Here is a 25951-nt window from a genome sequence, read left to right as displayed (position 1 = left end):
GGATTTTAGTAAGGCATTTGATAAGGTTCCCCATGGTAGACTACTGCAAAAAATACGGAGGTATGGCATTGAGGGTGAGTTGGAAGTTTGGATTAGGGGTTGGCTGGCTGGAAGAAGACAGAGGGTAGCAGTTGATGGCAAAGGTTCATCTTGGAGTGCCGTCACTAGCGGTGTTCCGCAAGGATCTGTTTTGGGACCATTGCTGTTTGTCATTTTTATAAATGACCTGGAAGAGGGGTTAGAAGGTTGGGTGAGCAAGTTTGCGGATGATATGAAAGTCGGAGGAGTTGTAGACAGTGAGGAAGGATGTGGCAGGTTACCGCGGGATATAGATAAGCTGCAGAGCTGGGCAGAAAGGTGGCAAATGGAGTTCAATGTAGCTAAGTGTGAGGTGATTCACTTTGGTAAGAGTAACAAAAAGATGGAGTACTGGGCTAATGGTCGGATACTTGGTAGTGTGGATGAGCAGAGGGATCTTGGTGTCCATGTACACAGATCTTTGAAAGTTGCCACCCAGGTAAATAGTGCGGTGAAGAAGTCATATGGCGTACTGGCTTTTATTGGAAGAGGAATTGAGTTCCGGAGCCCTGAGGAAATGTTGCAGTTGTATAAGACTCTGGTGCGGCCGCATCTGGAGTATTGTGTGCAGTTTTGGTCGCCATACTATCGGAAGGATGTGGAGGCACTGGAAGGGGTGCAGAGGAGCTTTACCAGGATGTTGCCTGGTATGGTAGGAAGATCGTATGAGGATAGGCTGAGGCACTTGGGGTTGTTTTCATTGGAGAAAAGAAGGTTTAGGGGTGACTTGATAGAGGTGTACAAGATGATTAGGGGTTTAGATAGGGTTGACAGTGAGAATCTTTTTCCAGGTATGGAGTCAGCTATTACGAGGGGGCAGAGCTTTAAATTAAGGGGGTGTAGGTATAGGACAGATGTTAGGGGTAGGTTCTTTACTCAGCGAGTCGTGAGTTCATGGAATGCCCTGCCAGTAGCAGTGGTGGACTCTCCCTCTTTATGGGCATTTAAGCGGGCATTGGATAGGCATATGGAGGATAGTGGGCTAATGTAGGTTAGGTGGGCTTGGATCGGCGCAACATCGAGGGCCGAAAGGCCTGTACTGTGCTGTATTCTTCTATGTTCTATGTTCTAAGTTGGGGAATACTTCAGTGGTCCAGGACATTCGACCTCGGACCTTCGGGTGACCATACTCCAAGGCACACTTTGGGACAGGCAGCAGCAAAAAGTGGCCAAGCAGAGGCTGATAGCTATGTTCCATACCCATAGGGAGGGCCCAACGGGGACTTTGGGTTCATGTCACACTACAGGTGACCACCATTGCACTACACACACACACACACACACACACACAGGCACTCCTAAACACACACGGACACACGTATACACAAACACTCCCACACACCCTTACAGACACACGCACTCACACATGCATCCTCTCACAGACTTAGACCAACTCTACACTCATGCACACACATATACATTCTCTCACACAGACACTCACAACCCCCAACCCCAGACACACAAACACACTCCTACATACACACACACTCCCACACTCACACATGCACCCCCTCACAGACTTAGACACTCTACATTCACATATACACTCTCTCTCACACTCACAACCCCCATCCCAGACAGACAGAAAGACACACACACACACAAAGACCCACATATACGGTTGTGGGTGAAATTCTACTTGCAGAGTTACATTGTACTTTGCTCAAAAACTGCATAAATTCATGTAAAACTCTGTTATCTCGCTTTTTAGATTAGAATCAGTCTAAACATGATGGCACAGACAGAGAACACTAGGGGCTAACACCTTCAACCTATTGTCTGGCTAACACCAATTGTTACAGTTAATCTGAGAATGTAACTTTTAAAAAACAGTTTTGTGATTTACACATGAAAGAAGTGAAACTATCATGGTATTTGAACAGATGAAAGACTCAACAAACAATCAAGGTATTTTTCAATGTATAATTTCAGTTACATCACACTGTAAACATTTGCTATGATGAAGGAGTGATGCTCCGAAAGCTAGTGTTTCCAATTAAGCCTGTTGGACTATTACCTGGTGTTGTGTGATTTTTAACTTTGGCCACCCAGGTCACTACAAGTAAGAATGGTACGGTGTGTTAGCTTTTATTGGTCAAGGGATTCAATTTTGAAGCCATGAGGTCATGTTGCAGCTATTCAAAACTCAGGTGCGGCCGCATATGGTGTATTGTAGGAGGACGTGGAAACACATTGCAAAGGTGCAGAGGAGATTTACCAAGAGGTTTCCTGGTATGGAGGAAAGATGGGAGTGGTGCTGGATAAGCATAGCAGGTTAGGCAGCATCTGAGGAGCAGGAAAATTGACATTACAGGCAAAAGCCCTTCATCAGGAATGAGGCAGGAGTTAAATGGGTGAGACTAGGAAGAAGGTTGCTGAGAGTGCAATAGGTGGATGGAGGTGGGGATGAAGGTGGAAGGTCAGAGAGTAGGGTGGAGTGGATAGGTGGTTAGGAGGATTGGCAGGTAGGACAGGTCATGAGGAGAGTGCTGAGCTGGTAGGTTGGAACTGGGGTAAGATGGGGGGAGGGGAAGTGAGGAAACTGGTGAAGTCCACATTGATGCCCTGGGTTTGGAGTGTTCTGAGGCGGAAGATGAGGTGTACTTGCTCCAGGTGTCGGGTGGTGAGGGAATGGCGGTGGGGGAGGCCAAGGACCTGCATGTACTCAGCAGAATGTGAGGGGGAGTGGAAATGTTCAGTCACGGGGCGGTGGGGTAGATTGGTGCGGGTGTCCTGGAGATGGTAACTAAAGCTCTCTGTGAGAAGGCATCCAGTCCCCCCAATGTAAAGGAGACCACATCAGGAGCAAGAAATACAACAAATCACATTGGTGGATGTGCAGGTGAAACTTTGATGGACGTGGAAGACTCCTTTGGGGCCTTGGATGAAGGTGAGGGGGGAAGGTGTGGGCACAGGTTTTGCAATTCCTGCGGTGCCAGGAGGGGACGGTGGGTTGTTGGGAGTGCGTGGACCTGACCAGATAGTCATGGATGGAACAGTCTTTGTCAAAGTGGATCGGGGTGGGGAGGGAAATGTATCCCTGGTGGTGGGGTCCGTTTGTAGGTGGATGCACTCCCGATGTGGTCTCCTTTACACTGGGGAGATTGGACGCCTTGTCGCAGAGCGCATTAGGGAACATCTCCGGGACACCCACACCCCCACTGCCCCATGGCCAAACATTTCAACTCTCTCCCACACTCTGCCAAGGACATGCAGGTCCTTGGCCCCCTCCACCACCACCTGATGCCTGGAGGAAGAACGCCTCATCTTCCGCCTTGGAACACTTCAACCACAGGGCATCAATGTGGACTTCTCCAATTTCCTCACTTTCCCTCCCCCCACCTTACCCCAGTTCCAACCTGCCAGCTCAGCACCATCCTCATGACCTGTCCTTCCTGCCAATCTTCTTTCCCATGTATCCGCTCTACCCTCCACTCCGACTAGTCACCTTCGTCCCCACCTCCATCCACCTTTCAGCTATCTTCTCCCCAGCCTCACCCCCTCCCATTTATCTCTCCACCCCGGAAGCTTCCAGCCTCATTCCTGATGAAGGGCTTTTGCCCAAAACGTCGATTTTCCTGCTCCTCGGATGCTGCCTGACCTGCTGTGCTTTTCCAGCACCACCCTAATCTTGACTCTGATCTCCAGCATCAGCAGTCCTCACTTTCGCCTTATGAGGAAAGGCTGAGGGACCTGTGGCTGTATTCGTTACAGAGAAGCTTAAGAAATGACTTAATAGAATCATACGAGATGATCAGTGGATTAGAGAAGGTGGACAGTGAGAGCGTTTTTTCCTTGAATGGTGATGTCCAGCAGGATGGAACATAGCTTAAAATTGAGGGGTGATAGATTTAGGACAGATGTCAGAGGTAGGTTCGAGAGCAGTATGGGTGAGGAACGTTCTGCCTGCAACAGTAGTTGACTCGCCAACCTTAAATGGCATTTAAATAGTCATTGGATAAACATATGGATGATAATGGGACATCACAGAACACACACAAACACACAGGCTGCTATTGTCAAAGCTGAGGCTGCTGTGGTGAGGCCTGTTTCAGGGAATGGAGAGCCCCGCCCCCCGGGAGCTGGGATTGGATACAGCCCCATCCGTCATCCCACAGAGGAACACCTCCGGAAGGTACAGAAAAGGCAGGAAAAGATTATTGGCGGCTGATTGGTTCACTTGGAATGACGGTCTGTCAATTTCAAAAAGCCCGCCGATTTCACCCTCCCAAATCCTGAAATGAAATTAAACATTAAGAAGCAAAACACTATCCGTCTGCAACTAAGATAAAAGCTTATTCTTTACAGCAGTATTTAAGACCCTGCGGAAAGCAGCGGCATCACTGCCTGACCTGTGTGGAACAGGCAGGAGGAAAGCGAAGGGTTTCTCACAGCCCAGCCAAACAACCGCCGTGAGTCAATCTAAACAACCCCGCCGGTTTAAACAGCTTCCAAACTAATATAGTGTACACCGAGAAAGTTACAGAATCGCCCTGTATCGGTCCATCTTTGTTTCACCCAGATTGGAATGGGCCCGAACACAATGTGGAATTACTGCCTGCTCTGTCTGTAAGAGACAGACCGAAAGAACACGCCATGATAACATCCGCCCCACCCCAGAATCAAAACTGAACAAAGCATCATTCCTGGAAGGGACAATGAAATTCAAATCCTGCAATATGTCACATTGGTGTCCGGGCAGAAATACAAGTCGCGATGTGAAATAACCAGATGGAGATCAATAAACCCTCCCCGTGTGATACCTTCCCCATTCTCAGGTCTGTGCTCTCACAAACCGTGGCGAGAGTGTGTGTTTGAGGAATTCAGTCGGATTAACATCTTGGGTATGTCTGCACTCGGCACCGGGACCATTTGATCCGGGCTCAGCTCTTTCCCTGAGAGATGTGGGTGGCTCTGAGAAGAGCCTTTGGGTTCAGATGGTTACATGTTCCACCGACTGGTTCACTTCTTTGCTGCTTTCTTGGGCACTTTGGCCTTGGTCTTGGCTTTAACCGATTTGCTGAGGGGTTTGGGGGGCTTGGGGCTCTTGGCCTTTTTCACCTTCTTCACGGGAGGCTTTTTCTTCGGCGCTGCTTTGCTCACTCGCTTTTTCTTTGGCGGGGCTGCCTTCCCGATACCTGCTTTCTTAGCTGTTGCTTTCTTAGCTGTTGGTCCCTTGCCTGTTGCTTTCTTGGCTGGGGATTTTTTCGCTGTTGCCTTCTTGCCTGGTGTTTTCTTCACGGCCGCTTTCTTGCCGCTTGCTGCTGTTCTCACCTTCTTTGCCGCTTCTGCCTTGCCTGAAGTCTGAGTGAGTTTGAAGGAGCCGGAGGCGCCCTTGCCCTTGACCTGAGTCAGGGAGCCTTTCACCAGTAACCTCCTGATACACATCTTGATCTGGGAGTTGCGCTTGTTCACATCGACCCCGCTTCTCTCCAACGCTTTCTTTATACTGAAAAGAGACATTCCCTTGCGATCCTTGCACTCCCGGACAATCCCCAGAATCTGCTCGCCCAACTTGGGACCGGCTGCTTTTTTCCTGGGAGACGCCGCCTTTTTCTTGGGAGCCTTGGCTTTGGTGGGAGCGGAGGCTGGAGGAGCCGTTTCGGCGGCTGCACTGTCGCTCATGTCGAGAACTCTGTGCTGAATCTCTCTCTCTCTCTGGGTCAGTCTGACCTGGGTCAGCAATGAAGCTGCTGGGGGGGGCGGCACTGAGCAACTTCAAGGCAGCGAGCGGACGGTGCAGAGACAACCTGCCGTCAGCTCCCTGCGCCTGCTGCCTCTCTGTGTTTCTCTAACTGTCTAAACTCTCCGATTCCACTGAAATTCCGTATCTCCAGAGAGCCAGGCTCGATCGCTCCTCACCCTGACACTGAAAGGTTTGCGACTGAAAAGGTTTCACTCGAAGAGACGGCTCCGTTGTCGAGTTAAACGCATTTTGCTGCTGAACAGATCGAGCTCTCTGAGCTGAGCGCTGACATTGTCGGTACTTTTAGACTGAAATCTTGAAATCAACAAATATATTCCCTTGAATTCCACCTTTGGAGTCTAGTGGGGCAGCCGGGGGATAACTGGAATTGAAAATGTTTTTGATTTGCACAAGAGAGACTCAGAAATATCATAATATTCGCGGACACACAAACACAGTTGCGTTCGACGAGCAGACACGCCCTTTTCCTTCAGTCTCTCTGAGACAATATTCACATCCATACAGTCACAGGCCAGTAATATCACCAAGTGGAAGTGTGGAAGGATAGAATTTCTCCTCTCAGCCTTTCTCCGGTGTCCCGGGAGTTAGTTGTAGTTTTGTTTTGTCCTCAGAGATTGTTAAACTCTCATCAGCTCTCCTGGTTACACCCTGAAATATTTCCAGGCGGTTTGTCAAGCTGAGAACATGGAAGAGTAATCACAGGAACAGGCCCTTCAAATCCATGCTGACTCCATCAGAACCTGACTATTGTTTTCTCAAATTCTCAGCCTTCAGTCCTATCCATTGCCTCAACTCAATTTCCCAAATAATGCTGATTTGGTTCATTATCTCAATCTCACTAAACTCTGTGTTCCCCAAAATTCCCGCTGTGTTAATCATATCCCCTTTTGTGAACACAGAACAAGAGAAGATATTCAGTTGGAAAACCATTTTTGGTCCCCATTGTGGCCTCCCCCCATTTTAATTCTAAGTGAACTACGTTTGTCTTCACCAACCCGTGTATTTTCCTTTCTCTCTTTACATCCCTATCATAACTTTCACTTTTTAATGGTCTCTACAACCTTACTCTTTTACTCCTTTGCTCTTCAGTAATCAATGCCTTTTTATCATTCTTTGTTGAATGTTAAGCTGTTCCCAGGCCTCACGTCTGTCGGGGTTATTTCCTTCACAATTTGGAGGCCTTTTCTTTGAATCAAAACTACCTCAAATGGCCCTTGTAATCTATAGGTTTGTAATTTGTAAACACCTTCAAACTCATGACGACTTCTGTCTAAAAAAGGATAAGGGAGGCTGATGTCGGGGAACACCACCTTCATATCAGACAAGTTCACCTCCAAGGCACTCACCATCCTGACTTGGAAATGTATTCCTTCTCCTTTACTGTCACTGGATCAAGAGCCTGGCACTCCCGGCTAGGTGGGGGTCTATCGTTACGGGACTCCCTTCCCCACTTAGTTTCTGCCTGTGGCATGCCACACGCCTCCTCCACCACCAAACCCTCACCAGCCGATGCCTGGAGGAAGAAGGCCTCATCTTCACCTTGATAGCCTCCAACCACGCGGGATTAAAGTGGATTTCACCATTTTCCTCATTTCCCCTCACCCCCAACTCATTCCAGGTCCAACCTTCCAACTAGGCACCGCCCTTTTGATCTGTCCTACCTGTCCATCCTCTTTCCCACCTACCCATTCCACCCTCCTCACCTTCACCCCAACTTCATCTACCTATCACATTCTCGGGTACCTTCCCCCCCAACCCCACCTGCCTCCCAATTATCTCTCCCCCTCCTCGGACCACCCCCTCATTCCTGATGAAGAGCTTCTGCTCAAAACATTGATTCTCCTGCTCCTTAGATGCTGCCTGAATGGCTGTGTTTGACAGTTCCACACTCTCTGACACTAAAGTCAGTCAACTGCTATAAACTGGTATTTGCATCCAGTCGCAGACTTGATATTACACACCTCTAGTCCAGGTAGGGCTTTAGCCCGGCCTCCTGACCAGAGATTCAGAAACTACAACTGCGACACCAGACACCCTGCAACATTGGTGCTGGGTCCACTGCTTTTCATTATTTCTATAAATCATTTGGATGTGAACACAGAAGATATAGATAGTTAGTTTGCAGATGACATCAAAATTGGAGTGGTCGTGGACAACGAAGAAGGTTACCTCAGAGTACAATGGGATCTTGTCCAGATGGGCCAATGGGCTGAGGACTGGCAGATGGAGTTGAATTTAGATGAATGTGAAATGCTACATTTGGAATGGCGTATCAGGACAGGACCTATACACGTAATGGCATGGTCCTTGGGAGCGTTGCTGAGCAAAGAGACCTTGGAGTGCAGGTTCATAGTTTCTTGAAAGTCGAGTTGCAGGTAGATAGAACAGTGAATGAGGCATTTCGTACGCTTTGCTTTGTTGGTAAAGGCTTTGATTTGCAGAAGTTGGGAATTCATGCAGTGGCTGTAAGGGACATTGGTTAGGTCACTTTGGGAATAGTGTGTGCATTTCCGGTCTCCCTCCTGTCACAGGATGTTGTGAAACTTGAAAGGGTTCAGAAAAGACTTGCAAGGATGTTGCCATGGTTAGAGGAGTGGAGCTACAGGGAGAGGCTGGAATTGTTTTCCCTGGAGTGTTGGAGGACCGTATCGAGCTTTTATAAAATTATGAGGGCATGGATATAATAAACAGACAATGTCTTTTTCCCTGGGGTGGGGGAGTCCAGAACCAGAGTACAAAGATTTATGGTGAGAGGGGTAAAGTTTAAAGGGGACCTAAGGGGTAGTCTTTTTTACGCAGAGGGTGGTTGCATGTAAGGAATGAGCTGCCAGAGGATGTGGTGGAGGCTGGTACGTTTACAACAGTTAAAAGGCATCAGGATGGCTGTATGAATAGGAAGGGTTTATAGGGTAATGGGGAAAGTGCTGGCAAATGGGACTGCATTAGGTGATGATATCTGCTCGGCACGGCCGAGTTGGCCCGAAGGGTCTGTTTCCGTGCTGTACATCTCTCTGACTCTTTTAGCTGCATTTGTGAATATCTCCCATTTATTCTAACTCTCTGCATGACACTTTCGACAAAGCGTTAATACTCATGGGAAGAAGTTCGGCAGGAATTTAATACGCAGACATGATGTTATCCAATGGTAGCCCACATTAGATGGGTCGAATGGCCGTCAGCTTGTCCGCTCCCTGATCGGATTGCAATGAAGCCGCGGGGGGGGGGGGAGGAGTTATGAACATGACGGGGAAGGAGCTCCATTGGAGCCTCATAAAGGGACAATGTCCCACCTTGAAACGTTCTCTGCCCTTTCCCCCACAGCCACAGGAACTGGGAGAAAAGGGAATTGGGGAAATGACCAATTGATGTTTGTTTCTGGGATCCAGGAGCGGGGGAGAGCGGCGCATGCGCGAGGCTGCACTGCTCCCAAAGCCGATTGTTCCTGCGGAGAGGAGCGCATGCGTGAGGCCCTGCCCCCGCGCGGCCATTGAGGAGCATTTACTCAGTGAGTGGAAGCGGTTTGTTTGAAACAGACCGCAATGGAGAGCTCCGAGCCCAGGGAAGGGAGGGAACAGCAGGGGCTCCTTCCAGCAGCACATCGGGATGGGAGCCTGGGACACACAGGGGGCTCCCACCCCCGGATTGATTCGGGGGGAGGGAGGGAGGGGAGAACCGGGAGCTGGTTGGGAGATGCCGAGCGGAGCAGGAACTGGGCCCGGAACTTGGAGTGAGCGGGCTGGGGGGGAAGGGGGAGGCCTTTCTCGGGCTGTGTGTGTGTGTGTGTGTGGGGGGGCTGCTGGGGGAGACAGAGCGGGAAGGAGCTGCTGTGGGACATTCCTGTGGTTTGCAATCCTCTGAACACTGATGGCAATTCATTGTTTGGCTCCTGTTTCAGGCTGTCTGTTGATATTGGGCAGTGAATAATGGATGCACAGACTATAATTGTGTGACAATCCCAGAAAGGACACGTACTAGACTCAACAGATTCAAAGTTTCGAGTGAAACATTAGAAATAGCGCCTTTACTTCCCTTCAAGTAATGTATTGGCAACTTGATATTGATGTATATCACCATTGCAGCTGCATCAGGAATTCCCAGTCATGGAGGTGTACTGATGTTAGTTTCTGGATCTCACCCAATCGTTAACAAATGGAAATAAAAGAAAAGGAGATGAGGGGCAGCTCAAGGTGAAAGTGGAATCAAAATCTGGTTCTGTTCGAATTGCTGAGTTTCAAAAATCCCTAATGATTATTAACTGAATGCCACACTGAACAGTTTGATCTTGCCTAACTTGTCTTAATGTTGGTTTACAGCTGAAAAATCTTCTGTCTCTCTCCAAGCAAATATTCCAAGGACCAAGGCACCTAATATTTCCTCAGTACAAAGCTAAGTGTGATCAGCTGCTTCCAACAAACACCAGGTATGTTACTGCTGTCAGAGTGGAGAATTTCCTTTCCACAGTCTCAGGTCAGATTGAAACTGACTTAGATTGAGTTCAGTTTCCAGAGACTTATCCAAACAAATAGTCAGACACAACCGTGGAAAGACAAGTTTCTTTTTTCTCTCCATTCTCCATAGATGTCTTCCCACTTCCAATTAATATCATTCATAATGCATTAACATTCACACCATGTTTGAAGTGTTATAGGCTGACTCCTTGTCTAAAGTACATAATTGGGGAGTAAATGAAGATTGTATTTAATAAGGGCATTTTAAATTTCACAAACCAGAAAGATAATGACATTACACTGTTACATCATTTCAACAGCCAAATATGACAATTAATGAATCATTACTGAGCACATACACATACACAAAGGAACTGACTGATTCAGATTGAGTTCCAGAGACACTCAACATATCAAAACACAGGGTACAAAGACTAATAACAATGTACATACATGTACATTGCAGGAAACAGACGTGAATGCAGACAAAATGTTTAACAAAAACAAGCACCTAATCCCATTCAGCCAGCATTCCATTTCAATAAGTGTGTCATGGCAGCAGAGGAGCTGCCAACCCCTCCTTTATCTCAACAGAATTCTAACCTTGTTCAGCTTGCAGGCAGAGAAATCATGTTTTCCCTCTACCCAGCAATAAGTTCATTTTTAAAAAAACTTTGTGTAACTTTGTTCCCAAATTCACTTCAACCTTGTACAAAGAGTCCCACTTGTCCCACCCAATGAAATATTACAAAAAAGGAAGAAAATAGAATGTCATTTCCTCAAACTAACCATACAATCAAATAATCACCTTTTATTCTGATGAAGAAAGATCAATTAGCCAAATCTTGTAATTTGTAAATTCTCTTTACACAGAACATTGAATATTACAGCCCATTACAGGCCCTTCACCCTTGATGTTGCACTGACCTGTGAAACCCCTTAGCGTTCATTAGCAGAGGGATTGAATTCAAGAGTCGTGAAGTGATGTTGCAACTGTACAGGACTTTGGTTAGGCCACATTTGGAGTACTGTGTGCAGTTCTGGTCGCCTCACTTTAGGAACGATGTGGACGCTTTGGAGAAGGGGCAGAGAAGATTTACCAGAATGTTGCCTGGAATGGAGAATAGGTCAAACGAGGATAGGTTGAGAGTGCTAGGCCTTTTCTCGTTGGAACGGCGAAGGATGAGGGGTGACTTGATAGAGGTTTATAAGATGATCAGACGAATAGGTAGAGTAGACAGTCAGAAACTTTTTCCCCGGGTGCAACAGAGTGTTACAAGGGGACATAAATTTAAGGTGAAGGGTGGAAGGTATAGGGGAGATGTCAGGGGTGGGTTCTTTACCCAGAGAGTGGTGGGGGCATGGAATGCGCTGCCTGTGGGAGTGGTAGAGTCAGAATCTTTGGTGACCTTTAAGCGGCAATTGGATTGGTACATGGATGGGTGCTTAAGCTACGACAAATGTTCGGCACAACATCGTGGGCCGAAGGGCCTGTACTGTGCTGTATTGTTCTATGTTCTATGTTCTATAAACCAACCTGACGCCCATCTAACCGACACTATTCCATTATCATCCATATATTTATCCAATGACCAGTTAAATGCCTTCACAGTTGGCAAGTTGACTACTGTTGCAGGGAGGTCATTCCATGCTCTTACTACTCTCTGAGTAAAGAACCTACCTCTGACATCTGTCCTATATCTATCACCCCTCAATTTCAAGCTAATTAAATTCACATCCACACATATCCCCTCGTGCGAGCCATCACCATCCGAGGAAAATGGTTCTCACTGTCCACCCTAACAAATGCTCTGATCATCTTGTCTATCTCTCTTAAGTCACCTCTTAACGTTCTTCTCTCTAATGAGAAGAGCTTCATGTCCCTCAGCCTTTCCTCATAGGGCTTTGCCTTCATATGAAGGCAACGTCCTGGTGAATCTCCCCGGTGCACTTTGCAATGTTTCCACATCCTTCGTACAATGTGGTTACCACAAATGTAGGCGATACTCCAAGTGTGGCCATACCAGAGTTTTGTACAGCAGCTAAATTTACCTGGATGGTTTAAATATTCCCCACTGTATGACAGAAAGCACAAGTCCTTTTGCTATTGACATTCCCACCAAAAGAGCATCATAAGAGTACTGCTAATGACTTGCACCGTCACACTACTGAACAGAATTTCCTTTCCACAGTCTCAGATCAGATTGAAACAGACTTAGATTGAGCTTAGTTTCCAGAGACTTATCCAAACAAACAGTCAGACACAACCGTGGAAAGACTAGTTTCTTTTTTCTCTCCATTTCCCATAGATTCAGAATAGAACAATGAAATGAACTAGCCAGTTCTTTTTCCTGTAGAAGGAAAGCTTTGGTCAGTCAGCTGCAATACAGTTTATTTGTTTGTTGCCCTTTCCCTCACACATTAACAACAGAATGTAACACCTATCCATTTCTCAGCATTATTCACAAAAGTATGTAACTATTCTCTGAGAAAAGCTGATGGCATCCTGAAGAACAGCCCCTGATATCATTCCTCCCAGTTAGACTGTGCACTGAAAGAGTGAGAAAACTCTTCACTTTTCCATGACACAATCCATTACACAAAACAAATGAACTGAGCAGAACTGACAGGCATAGATTGGTAACTAAATTCACAGATTCACAAAGCAGAAGCTGGCATGTGCAGATTGATGACTATACTTATAAATTCACAGGGCAGAAGCGTACAAACGAAGATCGATAACTGTAGTTTCATGCTCACATTGCAGAAACATGTATATGTAGATAGCTAACTACAGTTTCTAACACAGTACAAACTGAAAAGGAGAAAGTGGTAACTATATTTACATACTTACATAACAGAAATGGCAGGGACAAATTACTAAACACATTCACATACTTACAACACAGAAGCGAATAGAGAAAGATTGATAAATGCATTCACACATTCACATAGTGGATACTGACAGTTACAGATTAATAACTGTAACTGCACATTCACATACACAGAGCTGAAACTGACAGGAACAGATTGGTAAATATACTCAGACATTCACATGGTAATTACTGACAGAGAAAGTTTGATAACAAGTGTATCATGTCGACACAGCAGAACCTGACAGGAACAGATTAATAACCATAATACTCCTAGTGTCACATTGCATCAATAACTCATCTCACATTTTCACCGAGCATCGATAACTATACTCAGATTGACAAGCAAAAACTGACAGGTATAGAATGACAACTATCCTCTCACATTTGCTGTTAGAAACTGAAGATAACTATGCTCATATTCACATGGCAGAAACAGTTACAACTTGATAACTACAGTCACCCATTCACATTGCAGTAACTGACAGGGACAGATTGATGATGACACCCACAGATTGATATGACAGAATCCGACACAGGTACAGATCAATAAGTAAAATCACATATGGATGTAGCACAAACTGACAGGTAGAGACTGATAATGGCAGTGTAATTCATATTGCAGACACTATGATTGATAACTACACCCACATATTCACATAGAAACTGACAAGTACAGGTTTGATATCCACAGTCACACATTCATATTGCAGTGCTGAAAATGTGTTGCTGGAAAAGCGCTGCAGGTCAGGCAGCATCCAGGGAACAGGAGAATCGATGTTTTGGGCATAAGCCCTTCTTCAGGAAGGCTTATGCCCGAAACGTCAATTCTCCTGTTCCCTGGAGGCTGCCTGACCTGCTGCGCTTTTCCAGCAACACATTTTCAGCTCTGATCTCCAGCATCTGCAGACCTCACTTTCTCCCCATTCATATTGCAGTAACTGACAGGGATCCTCCCTATGAAATATTACAAAAAAGAAAGAAAACTGAATGTCATTTTTTGAAATTATCAACATAAGGTTTCCACTACATCCTGAGATATACTTGATGATGTTCCAGAGATTTAGTCACCTTTATGTTTTTTTTAAACACCTCTAGGACCTTCTTTTCTGTCATGCATACTGTTTTCAAGACATCAATATTTTTTCCCACGAGTTCCCTACCCTCCACCATTACAGAATGATAACTAAGTTCATATATACAAATAGGAGAAATACACACATTCACAAACCCAAAACTGACAAGTTCAGATTAATAACTACACTCTCAGATTTACAGAGCAGAAACTGACGGGCACAGCACGATACCTGCTTTGATGTATTCACAGAGTAGAGTCTGATAGGTACATATGCATGACACAACTCACGCATTCACCTTGTGGAAACTGACAGGTATAGATTAATCACTACACAAAGCAGAAACTACACAGGTAAAATTTGATAACTACGTTCGCATAGGAGAAACCGACCGGTACAGATCCACTCTCACATATTGATATAGCAAACAGAGATTAATTGGCACAGATTAATAACTGCAGTCATGCATTAGTTGGGAAAACACACACATATTTGCATTGTGAAAACTGACGTGTCCATGTTGATAACTATATTTGGATGCTCACAGCAAAGACAGATTGATAACTGCACTATATTCACAAAGCAGAGTCTGACAGGAAGAAATTAATAATTTTATTTTGATTTGGACATAGCTGAAACTGACAGCTTTATAAATTGATAACCTCATTCACATATTCACAAGAGAGATACTGACAAGGAATGATTGATAAATACACTCATATATTCACCAAGCAGAAACTGACTGGTAAGTGACTGATAGCAATACTCAATCTCATAGCTGAAACTGCCAGATAGTGCACATATCAACCAATATCATTCACATAGCAAACACTCACATGGACAGATGTATTACTTTCTCAGATATACAGAAGAGACAATGACAGGGACAGATTGGTAATTACACTCCTCTTGTCAATAACAGAAAATCACAGGAACAAATCAATAATAACACTCCCACTTTCACGTAACATAATCTCACAGATACAGTTTGTTAGCTACACTCAATTTCACAGCAGAATCTGAGAGGTGCAGGTTGGTAACTGCCTCACATATTGACTTGGTAGAAACTGGTAGAGGTGGATTCAAACATGCTCACAAATTCACATTGAAGAAACTGACTGGTATATGCAGAGAAGATCTTCTGGCAAGTACAATTTGATAAAGACACTCAACTTTTAATAGAATCTCACATGTATCTGACAGGTACAGAGTGATAAATGTATTTACACATTCTCAAAGCCAAACACTGACAGTTACGGATTGATAACAACACCCTCTCTCATGTAGCAGAAACTGGCAGGGAAATTTGATAACCATACACTCACTTATTCACTTTGCAGAGACTGACAGGAATATTTGTTTTTGATATTCTCATATTTACTCAGCAGAATTGGTCGAGAATAGACTGACAATTACACACATACATATTCAGCAAGAAAAACTGACAGGTATCGATTGGTAACTCCATTTATAGATTCACACAAAGTCTGACGGGGCAGATCAAATGGAAAGAAGGGCTTTCTTGAAGAAGGGCTTATGCCCGAAACGCCGATTCTCCTGTTTCCTGGATGCTGCCTGACCTGCTGCGCTTTTCCAGCAACACATTTTCAGCTCTGATCTCCAGCATCTGCAGACCTCACTTTCTCCTCAAAGATCAAACCTAAACTCAGATAAACTCATAGGTACATAAACTTTGACAGGTACAGATTCATAAGTTCGCTTTTACATTGGAAAGACTGTCAGGAATAGATTGATAAATGTACCTACATGCACAGGGCACAAACTGATAGGTACAGATTGATATCTACATACCTGTATGCACACAGCAGAAAGTGACATGGACAGAGTGATAACTACATTCACATATTTGTTTTGCAACAACTGACAGAGACACATTAATTGACCATCACTTGTTCACATGACCAACCTGACAGGCATAGACTGAAAATGACAGTCTCGTTCACACAGCAGAATCTGATGGGGAGAGATTGATAACAGCACTCTCACATTCACATTGGCTGCAACTGACAGGTACAAATTGATGATAAATGCATTATCAAACCAGAAACAGATTGGTACAGACTATGACTGACACTCTTAGATTAACTGATCAGAAACTGACTGGGACAGGCTGGTAAATAAACTCACACATTTATATTATAGAGACTGACAGGTACATATTACCAGCTGTATCTGAACACATTTCACCATTTATAGCCCATTGACACTTGCACTATTTTGAAGATGGATAGACTGAATTCCCATCCAAAATATACACTCAGGAACTGAAACAAATCTGGAGAAAGGGAGGATTGCAGGTGCTGGAGATCAGAGTTGAGAGTGTACTGATGGAAAAGCACAGCAGGCCAGGCAGCATCCGAGCAGCAGGAGAATTGACATTTTGGGCATAATCCCTTCATCAGGGCTTCCGGATGAAGGGCTTCTGCCCGAAACATCGATTCTCCTGTTCCTCGGAGGCTGCCTGGCCTGCTGCGCTTTTCCAGCACTATGTTCTTGACACTGAAAGTAATCATTTGTTTTATTGATTTTCTCTTTTTGTAAAGCGTGTTTATTGGACATTACTCTATTAAAATTCATGTGGTCAGCAGAAAATAAAAGGCACAGGTCACAATAAAAGTTCCCTTTTATTTATGGAGGTAATCAAAGTAAAACTGACAGTGTTACACACACTGGCAGCTATTCTGAGGCATGTATGAATAGTTTGGGCCTATTCTCATTGGAGAATTGAAGACGGATGGGGAACCTTAAGGGGAATAGAAAACTGAAGGGGGTTGACCGATTAGATGCTGGTAGAATGTCCTTAATCTACAGAGAGTGTAGAGCAAGAAACACAAACAAGCTGCAATTATCAAGTAGTTCCATCATTTCCAGGAGAGAAACACACTCCCTGTCAGATTGCACTGCATTTTGTCACTTGACATCAGAAGTGATGCCAATTTTCAAATGGATGAGAAAAGAGAGCCATCATTAAAAGCTGCAGGATAAATCGGTATTAGGGTCTCACAATTTAGAGTGAGCTCGGAGGTTGAGCCCTGCTCAAGATTTCGGTTTGTGTTTCCCATGTCATTGCAGATCCTGATGGATCCACATTTTCGGATTCTCTGCAGGTCAGCATCGTGTCCCTCATGAACCAATGAGAGCGAGGTGAATATTTCCTGTAAGGCAGCCAATCAGGAAGCAGGCCTTCCCCATCCCTCATTAGCATGATTGAGGTGGTCAGTGTATAAAAGGCGAGCTCGGAGCTCCCTTTCCCCTTACACTGTGTGTGAAAGTGAGCGGCAGTATGGGGGATGAGAAGAAAGCACAGCCAGTCCCCAAAAAGGGCGCTAAGAAAATGGTCAAGAAGTCGGCAGCGAAGGGCCTCAAGAAGAGGAGGCGGTCGAGGAAGGAAACTTACTCCATCTACATCTACAAAGTGATGAAGCAGGTTCACCCCGACACCGGCATCTCCTCCAAGGCCATGAGCATCATGAACTCGTTCGTCAAAGATATTTTCGAGCGCATCGCGGGGGAAGCTTCCCGCCTGGCCCAGTACAACAAGCGCAGCACCATCAGCTCCCGGGAGATCCAGACCGCCGTGCGGCTGCTGCTGCCCGGGGAGCTGGCCAAGCACGCCGTGTCGGAGGGTACAAAGGCGGTGACCAAGTACACCAGCTCCAAGTGAAGGACACCATTGTACTGACAACAAAAACCCAACGGCTCTTTTAAGGGCCACCTTACACCTTCCGTGAAACAGCTGGACTAGTATAGTTCTGGGTATGTCCGGTTAATGTCTCCACGGTATTTGGGGTTTATGGATATTGTGTCAATGAATGAGTGCCCGCCGACCCTATGCGCGCCTTATTCTCGGATATATTCCTGTATATCCTGTAATCCCTGCCCGGGAGGGAGATCATGTTAAATGCCACAGTCATTTCTCAGCTGCTTCCGCGTTACTCGGATCAGTTCAGGAGCAAAAGCTCCCTGTGGGGTATGAACCCCGAGTTTCACTCCCGGCAAACAAAACCACCCGCCGGCAAGCAAGGAAAATGTTTCCCCCTCCGTCCCATTTTACTTGGGTTTTATTTCCAAATCTCCATGCGAGTATTGTCCGGATGCAGAATGCTCGAACTGCTGCCGGTGAGAGCCTTTCAAAATGATCTGCAATAACCCCAGAACAGCAGCAAGACTGGCATCGGAAATGTGGAGCTTTTACTGATCTCTGATCGAGTCCAATAGGGAGGGCAACTTTCACATATTCTCGAAAGGCGGTGTTCGCTGTTAACGCGCCCACGCCGGAGAACGTTATCTGATGTTTGAGCAATATAACCGGGTGCTCTTGAAATGTGAAAGAAATGATTAGTTGCACATTGCAGTGTTTGGCGCCTTTTTTGTTTCCGCTGAGCTTCAAGTTCAGAAAATCCCATTCAAGATCAGAAATGGGCAGATTGAAGTGGGCTAGGGAATGAGGTAAAGGGAGACTATGTAAAGTATACATTTTTAAAGTAGAATTAACTCGAGTATTCGTGCATTCTTCTGTGTTAAAGTCTCACCTTTTCATGACATATTGGCGGGCTTTTCAAATTGGAAAGAAAGCGGTTGATGATGTGGGGCCAGTAGCTTCCGCCTTCCTCACCCAAATTCGCCTCACAATCACAATGCACATGTGGGTTTGTGTGTGTGTGTGTAGGGGGGGGGGGGGGTGGGGGGGGGGGGGTGGGGAGGTGGTGGGGTGTGTTGTGAGTGTCTGTGAGACAGAGTGTGAGTGTAAAGGTGTCCAAGTCTGTGTGAGGGTGCATGTGTGAGTTTGGGAGTGCGTATCTGTGTGTGTAAAGGAGTGTGTGTGTTGGAGTGTCCCTGTGTGTATAGTGCAATGGTGGTCACCTGTAGTGTGACATGGACCCAAGGTCCCAGTTGAGGTCCTTCCTGTGGGTACCGAACTTTTACAAAAGGTTTTGGGATTTACATATTAAAGAAGTGAAACAGAAGAGAGACTTAACAAACAATCAAGGTATTTTTCAATGTATAATTTCAGTTACATCACATTAAACCTTTGCTATAAATTCTGTGTCTTGGAATTGTCCTCCACAACCACCTGATGAAGAAGCAGTGCTCCAAAAGCTAGTGCTTCCAATTAAACCTGTTGGCCTCTAACCTGGTGTTATGTCATTTTTAACTTTATACTGTTAATCAGTGACATTATTCTTTTCGCCTCAAGGTCATACATTCTTCTTAAAACCTCTTCAACATCTCGTAAATACTCTACAATGCATGACAGAACTAGGAGGCATCATTCTCCATACACTTTAACTGTAACTTCCTGATATCTGTGTACTCACAGATCACATCCTGACATATTTAATAACAAGTCTTCATGACATTAAAAAACATTAACCATGCATTTCATCAGAAACTTAGATGTTGAGACATTTCCTTGCTCACATGTCAGTGATTTGACAGAAACTCAGTAAAAACAAGACTGAAAACAACAAACTGGCAGTTACAGAATGAAATTCAAAGCAATAAATTGTAAGAATATAATACGACTGTGTATTGACGAGAAACTGACATAAACAGTGTAACAACAGCAGTGACATTGCAGAAGTTGGCATTTGGGAGAGATCGGACAAGCTCGGGCTTTTTTCTTTTAGATGGTAGGAAACTGTGGGAAACCTTGTCGAGGAGTATAAGATCAGGAGAGGCACGGATAGGGTGAATGCACTCAGCCATTTTCCCAGGGTTGGGGAATCGAGGACGAGAGGGCATCATTTTATGGTAAGTGGGGAGAGAATAAAAGGAAACCTGAGGGGCAACATTTTACACAGACAGTAGTACACATATGGAATGAGCTGCCTGCGGAAGTGATTGTATTGGGTACATTAATAACAGTGAAAAGGCATTTGGACACATACGTGGATAGGAAATGTTGGGAAGGATATGGGCAAAGTGCAGGGAAATGGGGTTAGCGTGGATGGACATTTTGGGCAGTGTGGACCAGTTTGGTCCAAAGGGCCTGTCTCCATACCGCAGGACTCCATGTCTGTATAACGGCTGCACTCTATAATATTGATAGTGACTGCTCTTCCCTAGAAAGCAGAAAAGAAACATTATTTTCTTTTTATTTCTTCAGATAACAAAAGACCTCAGTCAACTGACTGTGTGTGTTCCTGCCAATTGTTGCAGTTTTCTCTCTCAGTCCAAAGACGTACAAATTTGGTAAATTGGCAATTGTCCATTGTGGTCAGGCATTAATAGGTGAGGTGCGTAAGTCATGGGAAAATGCAGGGTTACAGGGATAGAGCAATGGGATCAGTCTGGGTGAAATGGTCTTCAGAGGGTCGGTGTGGATTTGTTGGTTAAAATGGCTGTTCCACAATGTGAGGATTTTATGATATAGGAAGAGTTTGGAGGAATATTGAACAAAGAAAATTTCCAGCCCAGGAACAGGCCCATCGGCCCTCCAAGCCTGAGCTGATCCAAATGTACTGTCTAAACCTGTTGGTCAATTCCTAAGTGTCTGTATCCCTCTGCTCCCCACCTACTCATGCATCTGTCCAGACACATCTTAAGTGAATCTACCGTGGCTGCCTCTACCAGCTCTGCTGGCAACACGTTCAAAAAGACTGTCTATTTTCGAGAAACTGACATGAACAGTGTAACAACAGCAGTGACATTGCAGAAGTTGGCATTTGGGAGAGATCGGACAAGCTGGGGCTTTTTTCTTTTAGATGGTAGGAAACTGTGGGAAACCTTGTCGAGGAGTATAAGATCAGGAGAGGCGCGGATAGGGTGAATGAAATCAGTAATTTTCCCAGGGTTGGGGAATCAAGGACTAGAGGGCATCATTTTATGGTAAGTGGGGAGAGAATAAAAGGAAACCTGAGGGGCAACATTTTACACAGACAGTAGTACACATATGGAATGAGCTGCCTGCGGAAGTAAGTGTATTGGGTACATTAATAACAGTGAAAAGGCATTTGGACACATATGTGGATAGCAAATGTTGGGAAGGATAGGGACCAAGTGCAGGGAAATGGGGTTAGCGTGGATGGCATTTTGGTCAGTGTGGACCAGTTTGGTCCAAAGGGCCTGTCTCCGTACTGCAGGACTCCATGTCTGTATAACGGCTGCACTCTATAATATTGATAGTAACTGCTCTTCCCTAGAAAGCAGAAAAGAAACATTATTTTCTTTTTATTTCTTCAGATAAACAAAAGACCTCAGTCAACTGACTGTGTGTGTTCCTGCCAATTGTTGCAGTTTTCTCTCTCAGTCCAAAGACGTACAAATTTGGTAAATTGGCAATTGTCCATTGTGTTCAGGCATTAATAGGTGAGGTGCGTAAGTCACGGGAAAATGCAGGGTTACAAGGATAGAGCAATGGGATCAGTCTGGGTGAGATGGTCTTCAGAGGGTCAGTGTGGATTTGTTGGTTAAAATGGCTGTTCCACAATGTGAGGATTTTGAGATAGGAAGAGTTTGGAGGGATATTGACCAAAGAAAATTTCCAGCCCAGGAACAGGCCCATCAGCCCTCCAAGCCTGAGCTGATCCAAATGTACTGTCTAAACCTGTTAGGTCAATTCCTAAGTGTCTGTATCCCTCTGCTCCCCACCTACTCGTGCATCTGTCCAGACACATCTTAAATGAATCTACCGTGCCTGCCTCTACCAGCTCTGCTGGCAACACGTTCCAAATGACCACCACCCTCTGTGTGAAGTACTTGCTACGTGTATTCCCCATAAACATTCCACCTCTCGCTTTGAAAGCATGACCTGTCGTTATTGAATTCTTCATCCGAGGAAAAAGCTTGTCTCTATCCACCCTGTCTACACCCTTCATGGTTTTGTAAACCTCAATCAGGTCCCCCCTCAATCTCCTTTTTTCTAGTGAAAATAAAGCAAACTACTCCACCTCTCTTCATAGCTCGCACCTTCCATACCAGGCAACATCCTCGTGTACCTTCTCTGCACCCTCTCCAAAGCGTCCACATCCACTTGGTAATGTGGAGTGCAGAACTGTACACAGTATTTTAAATGCGGCCAAACCAATGTCTTGTACAATTTTAATGTTACTTGCCAGCTCTTACACTCAATACCCCATCCGATAAAGGCAAGCATAGTAAATGCCTTCTTGACCACTCTATCCACCTGTGCAGCAACCTTCAGGGTACAATGGACCTGCACTCCCAGATCTCTCTGCCCATCAACATTTCCCAAGGCTCTTCCATTCATTGTGTAATTCGCTCCAGAATTAGACTTGCCTAAATGCATCACCTCACATTTGTCTGGATTGAAAGCCATCTGCCACTCTTCCACCAACATCTCCAATCTATGTATATCCTCCTGTATTCTCTGACAGTCCCTTATGCTTTCTCCCATTCCACCAATCTTTGTGTCAACTGCAAACTTGCTGATCATACCAACAGTGCCCTTTTCTAGATCATTTATGTATATTACAAACAACAGTGGCCCCAATACTGACCCCTGTGGAACACCAAGTGTTGGCAGATGGGACGAGATTGGGTTGGGATATCTGGTCGGCACGGACACGTTGGACCGAAGGGTCTGTTTCCATGCTGTACATGTCTGTGACTCTATGTCAATGTATAAGTTATGCCTCTTACAATGTGCTGCAGTTATAAATACAAACACAATGTCAACTCGCAGAAGTTGATATTCACAGTTTACGGGTTTGGAGGGTAGGAGGTCTGAGACTGTCGAATATAATATCTGATCAAGTGCACAATTGTAGATATGACCTGAAACAGATCCTAACATCAATGACTGACCCCTGTACAGTAAAACAAGAAGTTACACTTCAGAAGGTTTGAGTTACTGTCCAGTAACATACTGACAGACATGTGAAAACTGAAATAGAGTGAACAAAAATGCTGGACATCCCAGGAACAGATGGGTACAAAATGCAGGAATATTTCCAAATCGTGTAAAGTTTGACAACTTCCATCAGTGTTTGATGGAGACAGAATAAACCCCGTCTTGAAGTAACAGTAATTGACTATTACACAGAGGACCAGAGCCTCAATGGACAGATGTTGAGTTAATGCCAAATAAGGCCTCGACAATTACAAAGTGACATGTATATAACATGGCAACAGATGTTGGTTAACAGACGTTCACATAAAACTGAGAAATGCTATAAATCCCTACATGGAACTGCAATACTCGTAAATGAAATTGCAAATTCTTGAGGCGGGGTGTTGGGTGGATGGGGAGAGGCCTTCATAGACAACCTCTTCCCTGTCTGTAGAAAGACAGCAGATTAAACCCCAGAGTCATTTCTCATTTATTTGTTCAAGTTACTAAAACGCCGAGGTGGATTGTTCACATTTAATTTCACTCCTTGCAAACAAAACATAAGCGCCCATATTTTTCAGTCCCACGGACAGATGCCTTTTAACATCTGCATTTTATTTTCATTTCCAATGCGCGGGTTGAATGGAATTTTTCAGAATTGCAATAAAAAGCATTCTTTCAGCTGTTAGTGAGAGGCTTTCAAAGTGAACCGAGATACCACCAAAACAGGTGCCGGACTGAAATGGGAATTGTGGTGCTTGGGCTGAATCTAATCTCCAGCAAGAAGGGAGGAAGACTTTCAAACATAATCTAAAAACGGTGTTTACAGTTGGTACGCTGAGCCGGAAGAACGTTGTGTGCTGTTTTATCAGCATGTCGTGGGTGCTATTGAAATGTGAAGTGAAAAGACAAGTTGCAGACTGCAGTGTTTCACCGGTTTAAGTTTCAGCTTCAAAAACCCATTGTCAAGATCAGAAAAGGATAGATGTGGGTGGGCAAATGAGGGAGACAGAGACCGTGTAAAGTCTACATTGGTATTCTTAAAGGAAATTAACATATAGGATTAGGAATTATTCTTTGTGAAACTTCCTCAATGTTTTGTCCCTGATTTTTCAATCTAAAACATTTTCCTATCTTTAAATTGGCGGGTTTTTCAAATTGGAAAGAAAGCGGTTGATGATGTGGTACCGGCAGGTTCCGCCCTCCACCCCGAGCCCTCTCCGGTTTGGCGAATGAAGCAGAAATCTGATTGGGAATTGAAACCACATTAGGAGATGGTGAACAATGTGACCAATCAGCAATGGCCGCCCCACAATCCCCACCGAAGGTAGAAGAGGCCGCAATGTGGGCGGATTGCAGCATTCTCTGTGTCAGTGCTTGTGAGATTGTGGCAATGTCTGGAAGAGGAAAGGGCAGTGGGGGCAAAGCTCGCAACAAGGCGAGGTCTCGGTCATCCCGGGCTGGCCTGCAGTTCCCGGTGGGCCGTATTCACAGACACCTGAGAAAGGGCAACTATGCTGAGCGGGTGGGTGCCGGAGCGCCGGTCTATCTGGCTGCGGTGCTCGAGTATCTGGCGGCTGAAGTCCTCGAGTTGGCCGGTAACGCGGCCCGGGACAACAAGAAGACCCGCATCATCCCCAGGCACCTGCAGCTGGCCGTGCGCAACGACGAGGAGCTCAACAAGCTGCTGGGAGGGGTGACCATCGCTCAGGGCGGGGTGCTGCCTAATATCCAGGCCGTGCTGCTGCCCAAGAAATCCGCCGCTGCTGGGCCCGCTAAAAAGTGAAGGCACCATTCTTCAATCTGACAACCCAAAGGCTCTTTTAAGAGCCACCCACAGTATCTGGGAGAGAGAGTAGACCCTGACAGCGAGCCGATTAATTTTGCCTTTTAATGCGAAGAGCCCGGCATTTGGTCATTGATCATGAATCACGCTTATAATCGCGGAAATAATTTATTTTTATTTCAATACGGAGAGGCCCGTACAGTGAACCAGGTATCGGTTAATTTCTGTCCCGTTGTTGTTGGAGACTGTATTGTCACTGTGGGAGCAGAGAGACTTTATCATCAAATGCACTTGTGACAGTTTCTGCAAATACATTATTTCTCAGTGCACGGTCATTTCCTGAGTGGTCTCAATCTTTACTTCTGTGTCCAATGTGTTTAGAATGGCGCCATGAACATTCCCGAGCGGGTTTGACATTCCCACTGGTGTCACATTCCCTTGAACAGCGTGAGGAAGAGCTGAGTTGCCCCAGTGGAATATGTAGTCAGTCGATGCAGCATACAGGAAGGAGCGGGGCTGACCCTCCGCGCTTTCTCCGCTGCCAGGTCCATATACAGGCTTTTCCCCTGCCTCCAGAGAGAGAGCAGATTAAACACCAGTGAGTGAGTTCTCAGCTGTCAAGGAGGGAAGGCGGTAAAGTGAGATTGTGTGAACTATATCAACTATAACAAATCAACTCGTCCGTATCCATGCATCCCCCGATGGAAAACTCCTGCTCTCCTCGCCATGTTGGCAGGCTTTACAAGTTTGAAAATAAGCGGTTGGTCTCTTGGCGCCAAATGTTTCCCTCCCCTCGCCAGCCACCAACCTTGTTAACACCAAAGGAGACAATGAGGAGAGGGGGATTTTCCGGGAACTTCTAAAATGACACTCCATAATATAATACCATAATAAACCCTGCCCCACTGAAGATCTGATGAGTTGTAAATTCACGGCCGCTGCCAGTGAGTTTTGCCTCTTACCAACGCCCCCCACACGCACTAATCTGCCCCTATATTCTACCTGTCGGTCCAATAACGATAACAATGACCCCCGTGAATCCCCGCTCTCTCTGGATGGTTTGGTGGCTCTGAAAAGAGCCGTTGTGTCTCTCTGTTTGGGGGTGAATGGACAGGGCCGGCCAGGCCAGGAACCTACCTCTGACATCTGTCCTAAATCTATCACGCCT

At 45.4% G+C, this 25951-nt stretch overlaps 3 protein-coding genes across 3 annotated transcripts; 2 read left to right on the top strand and 1 right to left on the bottom strand.

Annotated features, from left to right (window-relative positions):
- Positions 1–3684: 3684 nt before the first annotated feature.
- On the bottom strand, positions 3685–5744 carry LOC148135361 (uncharacterized). Its single transcript, XM_087984909.1, has one exon. It carries the CDS (start codon positions 5701–5703, stop codon positions 5041–5043), a length of 663 nt encoding a protein of 220 aa, XP_087841035.1. The 5' UTR covers positions 5704–5744; the 3' UTR covers positions 3685–5040.
- An 11711-nt stretch (positions 5745–17455) lies between these two features.
- LOC148135360 (histone H2B 7-like) lies at positions 17456–18808 on the top strand. The gene has a single exon (XM_087984912.1). It carries the CDS (start codon positions 17487–17489, stop codon positions 17865–17867), a length of 381 nt encoding a protein of 126 aa, XP_087841038.1. The 5' UTR covers positions 17456–17486; the 3' UTR covers positions 17868–18808.
- A 4957-nt stretch (positions 18809–23765) lies between these two features.
- On the top strand, positions 23766–25114 carry LOC148135359 (histone H2A-like). Its single transcript, XM_087984783.1, has one exon. The coding sequence runs from the start codon at positions 24298–24300 to the stop codon at positions 24781–24783; it is 486 nt and encodes a 161-aa protein (XP_087840909.1). The 5' UTR covers positions 23766–24297; the 3' UTR covers positions 24784–25114.
- Positions 25115–25951: the final 837 nt, after the last annotated feature.

This window comes from Chiloscyllium plagiosum, unplaced genomic scaffold (assembly GCF_037043375.1).
Source record: "Chiloscyllium plagiosum isolate Xiang-an unplaced genomic scaffold, Cpla_swu_hap1 HiC_scaffold_49, whole genome shotgun sequence".
NCBI lineage: Eukaryota > Metazoa > Chordata > Chondrichthyes > Orectolobiformes > Hemiscylliidae > Chiloscyllium > Chiloscyllium plagiosum.
The sequence above is the reverse complement of the archived record's forward strand: the minus strand, read 5'-3'. Positions and strand labels throughout refer to the sequence as shown.